A 15,493-nucleotide genomic window follows, 5' to 3' on the forward strand; every position below is an offset into this window, starting at 1 on the left:
CAAGAGAGTCAAACCGTGAGAGCCTGAGGGCAGCAGGGAAGGGAGCGATGGAGCCAGGATCTCCCTCCGCCCTGGTGGCGAGGGCACATCCGTGTTGCTCCAGATCTGTGGTCTCTTTGGTCTCTCCGCCTCTCCTTCCCCGCTCCGTGGTGGCTGTCAGTGCAGTCACAGGTAATCCAGATTAATTCAGTGCAGCCGGCTGGCCTTTTGTCTGCAAACAACAGGGCTGCAGCAGGGAACGGGACCCATGCTACCAAAGATAAATTAATAGATGGGGGCAAAAGGAGAGCTGGTGACTGCTGAGCCAGGAGAGGTGCTCCCAAACTCCCTGCTTTGGCCTTGCCACAGAGTTTGGGTGCTCGTGCTCCCACGCAGAGCCCTGCCAGCTCACCAAGCTGTACACAAACAGCCACCTTCCCATGAGCAGCTCCCAGTGCCGACCTCCTGAAGTTTGTCCCTGAAGATTACAGGGCAAGTAAGACAGTTTGGTATGTGGAGATTAGAGACTGAACATGGTCAGTGAGATTGCCCGGTGCGAGACACCTGGCAGCCAGTTCCAGCCTTGTCATTGTCAGAGTCGCAGCTGACTGATGTGCCCACAATGAGCGTCCTAATTGGAAGAGACAGACTTTAGAGCAGAACTGAGCAAGCATGTTACTAAGGTAATGCAAACCCTATCTCAGATCCACACATCTTAACAGCGTGTTATCCACTCTCTGAATAGCTCTGGGTGCCTGAAGCTGTCAATCTGAAGAAGCCCATTTCACTCAGTTAAAGGTACAGTTGCTTCACACCTTTTAAAAATCAAAATAAGGATTTTTCTTCTCCTCAGCACAGTCTGCAGCATAGCAAATGTTAATGTAAAAAAAGAAAACAAAGATTAATTGTTTTTCTCCCCTATGGAAGAGAGATTTTTAAAGTACATGATTAAGTGTCTATTCAGATCCATCCTATATCCTGCTTAAGTCTTACAGCTCTTTTAGCAGGAAAACCAAAATCCGCATTTCAAAGCTTTATTTGAATATATATATGCCCCTTCTTTCCAGCTCAGGAGACGGCAGGCGTGAATTCCATTTCTAATCTGTGTTAGGCCACCTGCAAAGAGGGGAAGGGAACCCTACAGTTGCTCCAGCAAAATGCAATTCTTCTTGTCAACTGAATTATAAACCCGTTCCCTGTGCTGTCTACAGAATGTCAATTCCAATGGAGTCACTTTCTCAGAGTGATGCTGTGCTGCCAGACCGTTCTTTATGATCGATACAAAATTTCAGACAATATCAGTATTTCTTTCTGATACCTGAAGACAGCATGCATTTAAACGAAGCCCTTGCCTGCCCAGCTTTTTATGCTGGGAACAGGTCAGATGGAAGGCGGCACTGGCAGGGTTTTAAGCAGCATGTAAAATGTGCTGGTTTCCAGGGGAATACAGAGCTGTCACCGCAGCGGGACTGGGGTCCTGCCCGACAGGGGACAGGACAGGCACCGGGTCGAGGGACGTGTACGTCCATCCGGTGCTGTCAGAGGGGTCTCTCCAGATCAGTTCTCAAATGAAGCACACGGGCGGCTTCTAAGGATATAAACTGCTGAGAAAATACTAGGAAAAGAGCAAGGACCTGTTTGATTGTGGGAATTAAATGTAAGGCTTTCATAATTTGTTGGTGTTTTCTTTAGGATTCCTCAGTCTGACACGCAGGGGGACTTGCAGAGCCAAGAACAGAGGTGCCACGGGCCGGGCTGGAGGGGGCACGGTGAGCCCCGGCCTCGAGCGCACGGAGCCATTGGCCCCGCCGTGCCACCGGGCCCGTGGCCGGCACATGCCCCACGGCTGGTGGCCGGCCCAGGCGCCCCAGCCGGGGGGACCCTGAGGTCGGTCCGCAACAGGCGGGGGCGAAGAGGCCGCGGGGGGAGCCCCCGGAGCCTGGAAGGGGCGAGGGGCTCTGACCGGCGGTGGGAGGGGGGGCCGCCGGGGCGGGGGGAGCGCGGCCGCGGCTCACCTTGGCCTGGAAGTGGATGCCGTGCTGGAAGGCCTCCTCGTTGTGCAGCGGGACTCGGGAGTCGCAGCCATCGTCCACCAGGTTGTACCGGTTCTTCACCGGCATGGCGGCGGGCGGCCGGCCGCCTCAGGCCGCGGCCCCGCCGGGCATCCCCGCCGGCAGCGCCCGGCCCCGCCGAGCCCCGGGGCGGGCGGCGCGGGGGGCAGCGGGACGGGGCTGCCGGTGCCCGAGCCCGGCCGCGTTTTGAATGAGCGTCCGCGGGTGCGAGCGGGGCCCCGGCCCCCGCCGCGGCGCCATTGGCCCCAAGTTGCCTCATGTGATGCGGCGGGAGCCCGCCCTGCCCGCGGCCGCCCCGCCTCGGCCGGCCCCGCCGCGCTCTCCGGCCGCCACGGGGAAAGGCGCCGCCTTCACGGGGCCGTGCCCGGCCGCGGCGGCGCCCAGGGCTCCCCGGCCGGCGTTACCTCCGCTGCACCGGCCGCCGGCGCCCCGGGCCTTGCGCCGCCTTCGCTTCGGTGGTGCCGGTCTCGGCGCTGGCCTGGGCGGCCGGTGAGAGCCGGGCTGGGCCCTCTGGAAGGAGCAGAGCCCCGTGATTCTGGAAGGGAGGTTCTGCTTTGTGCAGTCTTCTCTGTAGGCTGGAGGATAAACACCCGAAGCATCGTGCTGAAGTTTGGCTTATGGAGGTTTGTCCTCCCGCGTGTCTGGGGCTGTCCTGGCCTGATGATGCCTTTTCAATACATAACCTCCGAGGACACAAAAATACCAAAGCCCCGGTTCTCGGCTGTAAGCGTATCGTGAGGAAGAGTCCTGAGCACGCCTTGGGGTAGGTGTTGCCTTGACTGGGAGCGGCAGCACCATGCTCCTAACTGCAGCACTTACGGATGGAGTCTCACCTTAATCAAATTGTTTGCTTTTTTGGATAGTGTAAGTCACGCTGTATGTTGTCAGCAGCACCTGCTCCATTTCCCGTGTTAGAAAAATCTAAAAAGATGGTGTACACAATGATGGGACAAGGGGTAATGGCTTTAAACAAAAAGAGGGTAGATTCAGACTAGATATTAGGAGGAAATTTTTTACAATGAGGGTGGTGAGACACGAGCCCAGGTTGCCTGGAGAGGTGGTGGATGCCCCATCCCTGGAAACATCTCAGGCCAGGTTGGACAGGGCTTTGAGCAACCTGATCTTGTTGAAGATCATGGCAGGGGAGGTTGGAACTAGATAGCCTTTAAAGGTCTCTTCCAACCCAAACCATTGTATGGCCTAGGACCTCACTGCAGCTGCCACATGAGAATGGTGCACTCAGGGTCTTTCCTTCCCACTTTGGGCGGCAAGGCACCATGCAGGGCGTCCCTTGGGAGGCCCACTGTGCCCACGCTCTCTGCAGGCACCAGCACGGCAAAGGGGTGGGTGCAGAGACATGTGCGCCGCTGTGATGGCGAGATGCAAAGCTTGTCTTCTGGCTGTTATGCTCTTCGCCCTTTACAGGAATGATCAGAAATGGGAATTGTGTATAATTCAAGGAGCGGAGGCTTATAGGTGCTCCGGCTGATCTCATGTGGGTTCCCCAGAATTAATTTTTGAGTGATCAGTTATAACTTTTCATCATACAGATAACTCCCCGGGCAGATGCTTGAACGTTGTTGGACACCACCTTTTAATGTGGATTTCACATTAGCAAGAGAGAAAATTTTGGCCATAGGTGGACAGTGCACAACTCCCTGTCTCTGTCTCAGGAGCATAATCATCCTGAGTTTCTTGGCATCTCTGAGGACTCCTAAGTCAGTGGGAAATGGGCAAGAGCCAAAAATCCAGAAACTTATAATTAAGAGGGGGAGAAAAAGCCCAAAGAATTAATATTGGTTCACTGCCTGTGACCCTACATGTTCAAGTATTTTGTGGTATTAGCAGCTCGTTCTGGCACTTGTGCTGGGGTGGGTTCTGTGGTCAGCCTCTGGTCTTTGCTAAGTTTTTCTGTTTCCAGACAGGCTGCCATTTTTTTTCTTCTTCCAAGTTACAGCGTTGCATTACCTCTCCATTTAAATATTCACATGTTTATGCTAATCCCTCTTTTATATGGCGTAACTCAAAATGGGTTTTGTTTCAGGTATGTAAATACATTAATTGGTTTCTGTCCAATATGCTACTCTAGATACGCATCTCGCCTGCGGATTCATCAGTCTAGTTCTTTGTTGGTGATTTTTTTGTGTGGTCTTTATGCTGTTGTTTAGTGTGTACTTAAAACATTTCACGGCACTTTTCTTATCTTGTATGAACCTTGATTTAAAAAATATCTGTTGACCTGAATGAATAACCTAGATTTTGTATGCAACTGTCCTTGGACTGATTGAGCAAGACTCAGTGCTTTGGTTCTCCTAAGCCTGCAGAGGAGGAGATGCCACCCAGTCAGCCTATGCTTGTGCTTCCTTTGATGCTAACGCCAGCAAAGCTCAACTAGTAAGGGGAATAAACCCAACACAGCCACTACTGGTGAGTGTCTACATTGATTCTGCAATACTGCGTTTTAACTGAGGCATGCATGAACCTGTCATGGTGCTGAGCTGCTGAAAGTTCCTCCTCATTACCCTCCCATTGCCACAAGAACATTCCTATGTAAGTAGGAGCATATGGACTTCTCTTGGGATAGTTACGTCTTTTTAAATCCGATAGAAAGAACAGGATGAAACAACAATAGCGGTCTTTTTATTTCTGTCTGGTGCTTTCCAGTATCCTGCAGATTATCAAATCCTTTGGGTAAATGGAACGAAAAATCTCATGGGAATCCTGGGAAAAATAAGGCAACTGTGATTTAATAAAGCTTGCAGTGCCAGACTGTGTTAGATCACAATTGAATGGAGGTGTTTAATATTCCATGTTCATTAACTTCTGTGAACTTTTTGTAGGGCTTAGCTCTTCTAAGGTTAATGGTTTAAATCTGTGTTTGAGAATTGAGTTTGAAGGCTGCTAAACTTAAAAAGCTGTTAACTTTATAGTTTGTTCAGCAAAGAAAATTCTTTGACTCCGTTGCAAGTAAGAAAGCTGTGTGCCTTTTCTTCTGGATAATAAAACTGGGCAAGTATGTAGAATTAAACAGTTACACAGTACATCGTCACGGATTTAGTATAAACAAACCCCTACTAGCATTACCCCTTCTTGATGCGAACAGTTAGCCAAACTTCATAGTGGGTGTTTGCATCAGATGGAGGTACTGAGTTAGTTATTCCTTTGATGTGCAAAGCACACACAGAAAGTCCCATTTCTCTGAACACAGTAGGAGTGAAGCACCAAAGACAGCTTCTTGGCTCACAGCTTCAAGTGTTCTTGCAGAGAACAGGTTGATATCAGCTTTCTTTTCCAGGCACAGCCTACCAAGATTTCTTTCCTTTTTCTCTCACGTGGATGCACATTTCTGCCTGCGGTGACATTTACTCTGCATGGAAATCCCTCTTCCTATATAGCTTCATTTTTTGAAGAGAACTCAAATGTGGTATAAATCAGGTAGTGGGTATTATATGCAGGGTGTTCTTTAATCGCTTCATCAGTTGGTATGCAGGGAAGGCAGCTGTTGCTCCCGCCTGATCCTGTCAGGTTTCTTCCAAACCCACCTTCACAAGTTGGGTAAAGGAGTTGCAGAGGCACTGCATGCTTCCCAGTGGCACCTGGTCTCGATGCCAAGGAATTGTCCTCCCTTCTGCTAACCATTTTAAGCACTTATTTCTGCGCAGCAGAGCTGCAAATATTTTAAATGATAAATAAGATGTGACACAGCAAGAACAACCAGACAGACATCCAGTAATGGCAGACAGAACCTCCGTTACAGGAAATCACTATCTTGCTATCTTAGCAGATCTGGTTTTGTCATGCGACTTTATCAACGTTATTAATACTTGGTTGTGCTGGTGCAACTTTTTAGAGCAAAATTTGCGGTGTACTGTCCTGCTAGCAGACTTGCAGTGTGCCAGTGGACATCCCTTTGAGATTTAGCAGCTGAATTCACTTGCCGTTGTCCAGGAGATATGTATTTGCTTGAAAGCAGCATTTTTCTGTACACATTTAATAAAAGTGGCAGAATGCCCAATTCATAGTTACTTAGAAACAGCACTTACTGCTGTGAAGTTTCATCAATTAAGACCAAAGGGACTTCACTGACTTACTGATGGCTTTATAGGACAGAAAGATGAATACAGGTGAATCATCTGGGGTTTGCATCGAAGCAATAAAACCTCTCACTAATTTCAATGACTTTGGAGTATATATAATAGTCATTTAAGAGTTTGGGAGTTGTTTTTATGCATAATACTAACAGCCAGCTTCTGTACCCTCCTCCTACAGAGCAGGATGAGCTGATGTGGGGGAAGGGGAGAACAGCATATTATGGGAATAATGTGCTCTGCTAGCGGAGGCAAAAAATTGTGTATTGCAGTTGGATTTCCAAAATTTCAGACACATTCCACTTCCCTTACAATTCCTTTCTTTACTCAAGGAAGCAAAGTTAAGCAGTGTTACTACACAGCAAGACAGTCAGAAATCAAAACTTAAGACACAGACTGAAGGGGAACAGCACATCTGTAGTTCTCCACAACCATGCAACATTGTCACGCAAAGCTACCAGTTTGGTCAGAGCGTTATGTACGTGTGTTCCCTGTTATTCTAGGAAGCTGTGCTCTCACACAGTGAAAAAAAAAGATCTGGAAGCAGAGGGAGGTAAAGATTTATATTCCCTACTATGTAACTGCCCAGCTTTCATTTAAGCAAATTGATCTTGAGCTTCAGTTTAACAGAAAAAATGGGAACAAATCAGAAACCCCAACTATTGCCAAACTTGAACTTTTCTGTTTAGGTGAATTATCAAAATAAAGATGGATGAAGTAGTTCAGAAATGTGTTTTGACCTGCAGTTCCTCTTGTTTGCCTTACATCAGATAACTATCACTCATGATCACTAGGTGATAAACTCAAATCTTTGTTTAACCAAGTAAGCCTGGGGGCACCAACCATGTCCTATAAATGCTGCTGTGTGATGAAATACAGCAGCAAGAATAGATAAATTAGGTGCTGTTGACTGAAACTGTCTGGTGTTGCCCTCCATTGTATTGGGGATTTGAAGAAAACAGAGAAAACTCAAGCAAAATCTTTAAGTGAGTCTGTGAAGCTGCCACATGACATGAACTCAGATGTGACATGTGGAACTGTTATTGTTTCGGCCCCCTCAGTGTCATATGTGTCCTCTGCAAGTACAGGGTCTGCTCGGGTAGATGATTGTACCAGATTTGTGTTGCTCAAAAAGAAGCAGAAGGTTCAGCTTAGCAGCACAGCCCGGCAATCTGCCCATTAGAATTGCAAGCCTCTTTCATGCATGGCCAGTTCCAAAGTTCTGTGCAGCAGGACTCGGGACTGAAAAATGTCATCCACAATTATGCATATTTTCATCATCTTCTATCATGCAAATCCCCCCACCCCAAGTATGCAGCAAATGTTTTGTTTGCATATGTAGGTCAACCACAAATCTTCAGTGGTCTAACATAAGCATTGGAAGCATAGGTTGATGTATACAGATTTAAACCCAGTCTGAAGCATAACACCACCACCGACATTTTCCAAGTGGAGTCTGTTTACTAGATATGTTTTCTTCTGACTTTTCATTTTATGAGACATTGCTTTCTTACTGATTTGGGAAAGCACAACTGAAAGAAGATATTCACCATCATTGCAAAAGGAACTATTAACCTCGGAGATGGATGGATAGTTCTTAATGAGTAATTTTTTTTTTATATAATAGATTGAGGAATGTGTTCTTTTTCAAAATGGTACATTAAAGTATTTCTGCAAATAATTATTATTTTGCCACTGGCAAGAGACCAGTTTTATATGGTATTTTAAGAAGATTGTATGTTCTTTTTGCAAATTACATGCTACATAATGTTTTCCTTATCTTGGCTATCTTTTTAAAAAGAAAAATATAGAAAAATACATTTATTTGCCTTATGATGCTAGATAAAAGCTAGAAATTTTGACCCAGACTCAGTAACCAAAAAGCTTACTAGAAGTAGTCAAATTTATTATTTAAGAAAAATGTTACTTATTAAACTCATAAGCTTGACGGGATGTGTTCACATGTCTGACTCATGATTTCTGTATACCACGAGTTGGCAGTACAGTTCACTTTCAAGATGAGTTGCTTATATCAGCACATTATCATGTGTGAAACTCAAGACTGTTCAGTTTACTGTCTGGGAAAGTGTAATTCTTAGAATTAGGTTTTCAGTGAGAATATTCCTGCAAATACATGCAGAGTTCCTGCTAGCACAGTTCAGGGCAACAGGCCCATCTCTGGAGTGATACTCCAGTATGTTACCTGTCAGTGGTCTGCATCTGTAAAACTGCTTTGTTACCAGACTCATCCTTGGATCTGACAGTTGGTTAGCTATGCACATTATGGGAAGGCATGTATTTCCACACACAAACATCAGGTTAACCATGTCATGGTGTAATAACCCAGTAAGTTACAATTTAGGGTAAATGAGAGTGAAGTTGTTGGCCTAAGAGATGAGTAAAATACTGTACAGTCAAACAGTGTCCTTCCCCATTCCCATAAAATTAGACTAGCACCTCTGTTATATTTGATATCCTGAATTTAACAAAAGTACAGGGACATTACATTAAGGGTTAGATCAGGGCTCGTACAAGGCCAAAATACTGTGAGGTTGGAACTGAAGTATCTCTTGAAGGTACGTGATATTGTGCCAATAACTGTACACGTATACCAACACTCCGCCAAATTCCCTCCTGTGTAGAAGAGCACGCTTTGTTCTGTCCTGCCTACAAATACCATTGCCACCGTGACACTGGAAGATGATTCAGAAAAAAAAAATCATTTATATTTTTCCCAGCACAGTCTAACAGATGTACAGTTCTCCTAGACAGAATACACATTCTTGTTCACTTGTTGTCACAAGATAGTAACAATTTGTTCTTATCAACAACTCCCTCTGAGCAAGGGTCTCAGGAAATAAATTTGTGTTTAAGAGCACACGGTAACTTTAAATTTCCTCTCTTCTCACAGGGGACAGATGATCTGAAGTTTCATATTTTTTGTCTCCTGCTGCTAGATCCAGCTTACAGTATTCAGCAAGATACACTCTCCTCCTGCATGTACCTTGCTACCTTATTACTACTCAACCTATACTTTACTCCCCTACCTTGCAGTACCTGAATATTATGTGCAGTCTGACTTCATGCTGCACACTACAGACCGTGTCTATTTATCTCCACATGAAATGAAGGTTTTATCCATACAAGACATCGCAAAACAGGTATATGATGTATTACAGCCTCTTTGGTAGAGAAACAACTAGTACATTATTAGCCTGTAAGAAATATGGATATAGAATAATTAGATATAAAAACATGCCTGCTTTGCAATCATTTTGTTTGGTATTTCCCATGCTCCGAAGCCTCTTAATGCCTTGGCCCATCTTAACTATTTCCCTGGCTTTCCTTCAGCACTGCTGACATTGGTGAGGATAAATCTCTAATGTATGTTAAAAAATGTTCATCCGGGAGCCAGGCAGTAAAAGAAGAGACAGTCAGAGTCAGGTCACCGTTTTAAATCACACTCCACTTGGCAGACACTAACATCTGCTGGTGGTTGGTGAGACAAGCAGGATGTGTCCTTCAATGATGGACACAGAAAAGACACCACCTGGACAGATCAGCCTTGCCAAAGTTACAGGCCCCTCTGAGCTCCCGCTGGCACAGGGAAATGCTTCCGAGTTTTTAATTAGGAATTGTCACAGCTATAAAAAATAATGCACATAATGTAATAGAAACCAAGAGCGAGCTACGTGACCTCAGCCTTCCTGGTCACTTCACACTGTAAGACACAACACTGTATTTAATTAATTAATTAGTTTCTTCGTTGCCTGCAAGAGTTAATGGTCAGAAGATACGTGACGCACTGAAAAAATATGGGTACAGTTAGGATTGCAAGTGAAGCTCTAGTTTGCTGTTGACGTACGGTATATTGGTGATTAAACTTTCTTCTTTATAAGCTACTGTTGACTCGTGGAAAAGGGTCCATGCATACAGAATCGCAGTTACTAGCACATTGTGTCTCATGTCTTGGTTTCTATAAAATACCAGGGAGTATGTGAGGTGACAATGAGATATTAATCCAGGCGTTCCTAAAACCTGACCTAGCAGGATGAAAGATACATTCAATATATCTTCCTGGTTGGAGGAGTTACACAGTCAGAAGCTTGGTCTCGACACAACCTTTTTATTTTGACTCGTGGATAACTGGAAGTCCTAACTTTCTCCTGCACTTTAAATAATTTTGCTTTCATTTAAATGATTTCCTCTGATGTCCTGTTTCAGTCCTGCTCCATATCAGGAGCATGACCCTAGTGACAGCTCCTTCACACAGAATCCTGATTATTCCTGCCCTTTCCCAAACTCCCATCTAAACCCCAAGTCCCTCGCAGCCAGGCTGGATTTCCCGGGGCACAGCGCCACCGCCTGCCCGCCCTGCACTGCTGAATTCCCTAAATCTCAGGTTTTGTTACTCTTTGGAGAACGGCCGGTTCAGTCATATGTTCTCAATTTCATCACCTCTTAACTAATATTGCGAGGGATTTATCTAACTGCTGATAAGACAATTCATTATGTTATTGACATTGTAAAAAGCGGTTTTCATATTTTCTTGCTGTGTTTGACTCACTCGGGCAACGTTAAGTGTGTTTAAAATCCAGAGATTAGAGTGACTCTAGCAGCACGGCATTCAGCTGAAACTGTGCAACACCAAATAGTCCATGGAAACACCCACCTTGGGAGACGTTTCCAGCACCCCGGAGGGTTTAGGGCCGAGGGGCCCTTCAGTCACTGTGCCCCCACGCTCCCCTCAGAGCAAGGCCCAGCACCCCCCCTGCCAGCCACCTGCCTCAGCACTGCCTTTGCAGGCGGCTTTTGATTAACAATACAAGAAAACACGGAAACTAATCAAACCACACAATGGACATTAGTCCAGGACAGCAAGCTGGTCGTTACTGGACAACGCTGAGGAAAATCCAGAGCTGAGCTGCAGTGCTGGTCCCCAAGCAGGGCTTTGTCTCAGAGTAGGGGCACTGGGCCCTCCTGTCTTAGGTGAAAATCATTCCACTGCATGGTAAGGAACTGATTTAATTTCTAAGCCACGCGGGCAGGGGTTTCGGTGGCCAAAGGCAACGGCTGCCAGATCCACACCCCCGGCCTGAGGCGGCAGCAGACTCCCCGCCCGGCGCCGCCCGCTTCCAAGATGGCGGCTCCGCCCCGCCCCGCGCCTTTCCGAAATGGCTTCCCCGGAAGAGGCCGGCTGCTCTGCCCGCTCCCAAAATGGCGGAGGCGGCCGCAGTACGTCACTGCCGGCGGGGGGCGGAGTGAGCGGGGTTCCCCCGCCTTACGGCGATTGGCCCCTCGCGCGCCCCGTCCGCCGCGCGGCTGTCATGGCAACGGGCGGGGAGCGGGGGCGGCGGCCGGGCCGAGGCAGCGCGGCGGGATGGAGCCGGCCGGGGCCCCGCCGCAGGGCTGCGCCCCGGCCCGGGAGGCGGAGGAGCCCCCGGGGTCCCCGGCCCTTCCCGCCGAAGAGCCGCAGGGCGGCCAGCCCGCCGGGCTGCCCCCGGGGGAAGCGGCGCTGCCCGCCGTGGCGGGCCGGGAGCGGGGCCGCCGCGGTGCCGTCCCGCAGGGCCCGGGCGGGCGGGCGGCGCGGGGCAGGGGGCGGCGGGCCCCGGGGCGGCGCGGAGGGGAGGAGGGCGGTCGCGCCGGCCGGCGGCCCCGCGTCACGGTGGACAGCTCCAAGGCCAAGACCTCGCTGGAGGCGCTGAAGATCAGCCTGAGGCAGCTGCGCTGGAGGGAGGTGAGCGCCCGCCCGGCCCTCAGAGGCTCCCGGGGCTCTGCCTTCCCCTTCCCCGCTTGCCCCCGGCTCCGGCAGGGCCCCGGCCCAGCGCTCAGCCCCGCTCCGGCCCTTTCCTCCGCTCCCCCCGCTGCTCTGCTGGCGGCCCGGGGGAAACCTCCCTTCGTTGTCCAGGGGTCTGCCTCTGGCAGTGCTCCCCCCCCGCCCCGCCCCCCGCCTCCTGCCTCCCTGAGCCAGCGCCGAAGCAGGCGCCTGTAGCCGGGGCTCATCCTAGCTGGTGTTATTGCGACCCTGGGGTTATTTCTAATTAGATGTCAAGTCTGGAGGCTGATCTGATTCTCGATCAAGGCTGCCATCACCAATTATGCAAGCCAAAATAGGGGTAATCGGATATTATGCTTCAAAGCTTAAACCGATCATTGGAAAGGGCAAGAAAGAAACCTACCCCTATGTAGAAATGTTTGGCACGTTGTGTTGAGTTGCATTTCTTTCCTTTCACCCTTCCCTCATGGGACGGGTACGTGGCAAAAGGCTCACGACAGTCAACAAAAGGTATGGCCTGGCAGATCAGCGGTGTGATCCCGTGGCAAAGCCTCTGCATCGCAGATTATCTTGAAGGCACGTCAAAGAGCATTGTGTATGAATGAAATAATCTTAAATCACCTAATAAAGCATACATAACAGGCTTTTGCCTTCTAAATTATTGCATGTAGAGAAGGCATGGCTTCTTTTTTTTTTTTTTCCCTACAGCTTGAGTGGTATATTTTCTCTGTGCTGTGTGAGGAGTTCAGGCTGTCAATGTTGAACTGAAGATGGGACAGTATGGGAGCTGGAACAAAACTGATGCTTTGGAACTCCTTATTTAAATCCTGAAGAGATTTCTAATATACATCTTATTATAGATGCTAAATTGTAAAGATTTTCTTTCCATGATAACTTTATAAATGGCTTTATAGAAGTTGAGGAGGCTTCTAGGAGCTTTTTGAGGAACTTCTGTAAGAAAAAGGGTACTTGTAATCCATTTGGAAGAGGGAAGTTGGAGCGGACATAAAGCGAAAGGATAAAACCTGAGGATGAACTGTTTCTTTGTGTGCAGCAGTGTGAGCTATGGCACCTGTTCCACTTTACAAAGCTGCCTTTGGGATGCAGCCTCACAAGATAATAATATTTCTGTGTACCTGGTGCTTTTTTTAACAAAATTTTTTGCAGACTTGGGGTAGACAGTGTATTCTGTGTTATTCCTAACCTCAGAGTTAAACACTACAAATTTATTTTCTGGAGGACCGAGTGGCAGTAAATATTACCTGTGTTTATTCATAATGTCCCAAATACCTAATACCATGAAGACGTATATCCTCCTTGCCAGGAAGAGTATGGCTTTCTCATTCTCTGTCTTCATAACATTTTATTTCAATATTTTTGTTATTTAAATCCAGTGGGAGAATTTCAAAATTTCATTGCACAAACACTCCAGTTCTCAACTCCTGCTTTTACAGCAAAATGGTAAGGAAACACCAGAGGTGTGAAATTAAAACCTGTTACGCTTACCTCTCTTACCCCTCAGGGCACCTGTGGAGTGTCTGTCAGCAGCCATGCTCCATGTTTTACTTGGTGACATACAGGGCAAGGGGGACTTCACACTTAATTTCTTCGTTCTTATGTCTAAGTTTTATGTTCAGAGAGCCCAGTGCCATTCCAGTGAGTGTTTCTGAATTACTGATTTAAGTTAGCCTCACAGATTATGTTGGTAATGAGCCATACTTACTAGTTAATTTTGTCTTTTCTGTTTCCTGAGCTTTTATTCTTTTGCATATCTTATCCCCTGGATTCTCCGTGCTTGGTATTCTGTCCTACAAATTGACTTGTTTCGCATGCTCTTGTTCCTCTCTCGAATATCTGCACTGCATTATCAGTGTTCTTCCTGCTCTGCATCCCACAACAGCAATTGCTTTTGGCCTTACTTCATCTTGCTTTGTTTACTGTCTCCCTCAATATCCTTTCTCTTCCATCCGTTAGTTCAGTCAATATTTTTCATTTAGTCTGCTGCTTCCCCTCCTGGCCACTTTGTACTCTTAATAAAGAAGAGACCAAATAGGGAATTTTCTGCTATTGGATCGTACCACCTAGGTGGCTAGTAATTCATTCCTTCTAAGCAAGTTACTGTAATGGATTTCTGTAAAGTTTTCAGCTTACTATAATAAAGAGGTTAATATGTATGAATGTAACATTATCTTTTGTTAAGAAAGTATTTTCTCATATTAATGTATATGCGACAAATCAGTTTTCTCTCTCCTCCCTCCCTCCCTCCCTCCTTTACATTGTGGAAAACAAGAAGATGAAAGTCTTCTAGGACAAACTGTTGACTTCAAGCTAGCAGACTTCAGTAGACCCAGAAATCAGTAGGCAAGATCTTGTCTACATTTGAAGAGAAAAATAAACAACATTAAGAAGAGAAATACAAGGAAAACTCTTTTCTTGAACTTGTTTATAATTTTGAAAGCTCTCCCTTTCAAATGTTTAGAAAAATAGCGTGAAAGTATTTGCTCAAACAACTATCATTGATGGTCACAGAGCCTTGGAAATAGTTTCACTGTTACAGCAGGACCAGCAGAGGGAACACAGATGTTTCTTGCAGGATCCATAAAAATAATGTAAAAAAAATAATAATCTTAGGAGTAGTGACAAAATACATATAAGGAGTAGTAACGAAATACATATACTTAAAATGTTTTAAGAGCTGGTATTCTACTGTGGTTCCTTGTATGCGCTTTTCAAGGTGACTGCATCTTGGGCTTTGATTTAGTACATTTGATCCTTCTCCCTCACCGCTTCTTTTATGTTTTTTCTCATTGCTGCTTTTTTTTGGTTTCTTTTCTATGTTTGCTGCTGGATGTGTTGGCTTGAATATTTTGTTGGGCAGGAGACATTACAATAGGCTTTTTAAAGCAGGCTCCTTTTTATCGGTAACATTTTCTATCCAATGGATAGCATTATTGTAGTGTCATATAGGCTTTTGTTTTGGTTTGTTTTTTGTTTTAAGAAGTTGTACGTTCTGAAATCCCCTTGCTGTAGTTACCCTGACTTGCCGCAAGAGTTTTGTTTCAGTAATAATTTATTACTGCAATATGCTCCCTCATAATTTGTAGAAATAAGGCATAATGCACTCTGTGATTACAGAGTTGTCCACATGGTAGTAGTTCATTTTAGTAAATTAACATATGGTAAATGCCACTATATAATAATAACAATCTAAGCATGGCTAATACTGGTGAGCAGTTTATTCTATGGCACTGATACATGAGGAAGAGGTGAAAGAGTTTGAGAGAGCGCAATTTGACTATTGAGATTCTGTTATTGGAAGCAAAGACAGAAAAAAACCTCCCCCTCCCCCCCTTTTTTTTTTCCCAGCTGTGTGAATTTTGGGTAAATTAAATTATCAACCATGGTAGCCCTGCCGGGGGTAACACACAGGGGTAGACCTTTTAAAAAGCATTGCAGAATTTTAATGTGCGTGCCAGTGAAGCAATTACTCCCATCACTAGACTGGACTACCTGATTTAGTGTGTCAGATTCTTTAAATGAACATGATATGCCAAATGAAATAATGGGCACAAATTGAG

At 46.4% G+C, this 15,493-nt stretch overlaps 2 protein-coding genes across 3 annotated transcripts in view; one reads left to right on the forward strand and one right to left on the reverse strand.

Moving 5' to 3' along the window:
• Positions 1-2,307, reverse strand: part of LOC134523804 (carboxyl-terminal PDZ ligand of neuronal nitric oxide synthase protein-like) — a 36,972-nt gene extending 34,665 nt beyond the window's left edge. The window contains exon 1 of the mRNA XM_063353193.1: positions 1,995-2,307. Within this exon, the coding sequence (XP_063209263.1) occupies positions 1,995-2,099 (105 nt within the window). The 5' untranslated portion in view covers positions 2,100-2,307. The remainder of the gene's footprint in view (positions 1-1,994) is intronic.
• A 9,178-nt stretch (positions 2,308-11,485) lies between these two features.
• Positions 11,486-15,493, forward strand: part of TTLL11 (tubulin tyrosine ligase like 11) — a 50,689-nt gene continuing 46,681 nt past the window's right edge. For both annotated transcript variants that reach the window (XR_010073402.1, XM_063353109.1), the window contains exon 1: positions 11,486-11,876. Coding sequence is in view for 1 of the 2 variants with exons in the window: in XM_063353109.1 (XP_063209179.1) it covers positions 11,520-11,876 (357 nt within the window). In the remaining variant the exon portion in view is untranslated. The remainder of the gene's footprint in view (positions 11,877-15,493) is intronic.

This window comes from Chroicocephalus ridibundus, chromosome 15 (assembly GCF_963924245.1).
Source record: "Chroicocephalus ridibundus chromosome 15, bChrRid1.1, whole genome shotgun sequence".
Classification (NCBI taxonomy): Eukaryota; Metazoa; Chordata; class Aves; order Charadriiformes; family Laridae; genus Chroicocephalus; species Chroicocephalus ridibundus.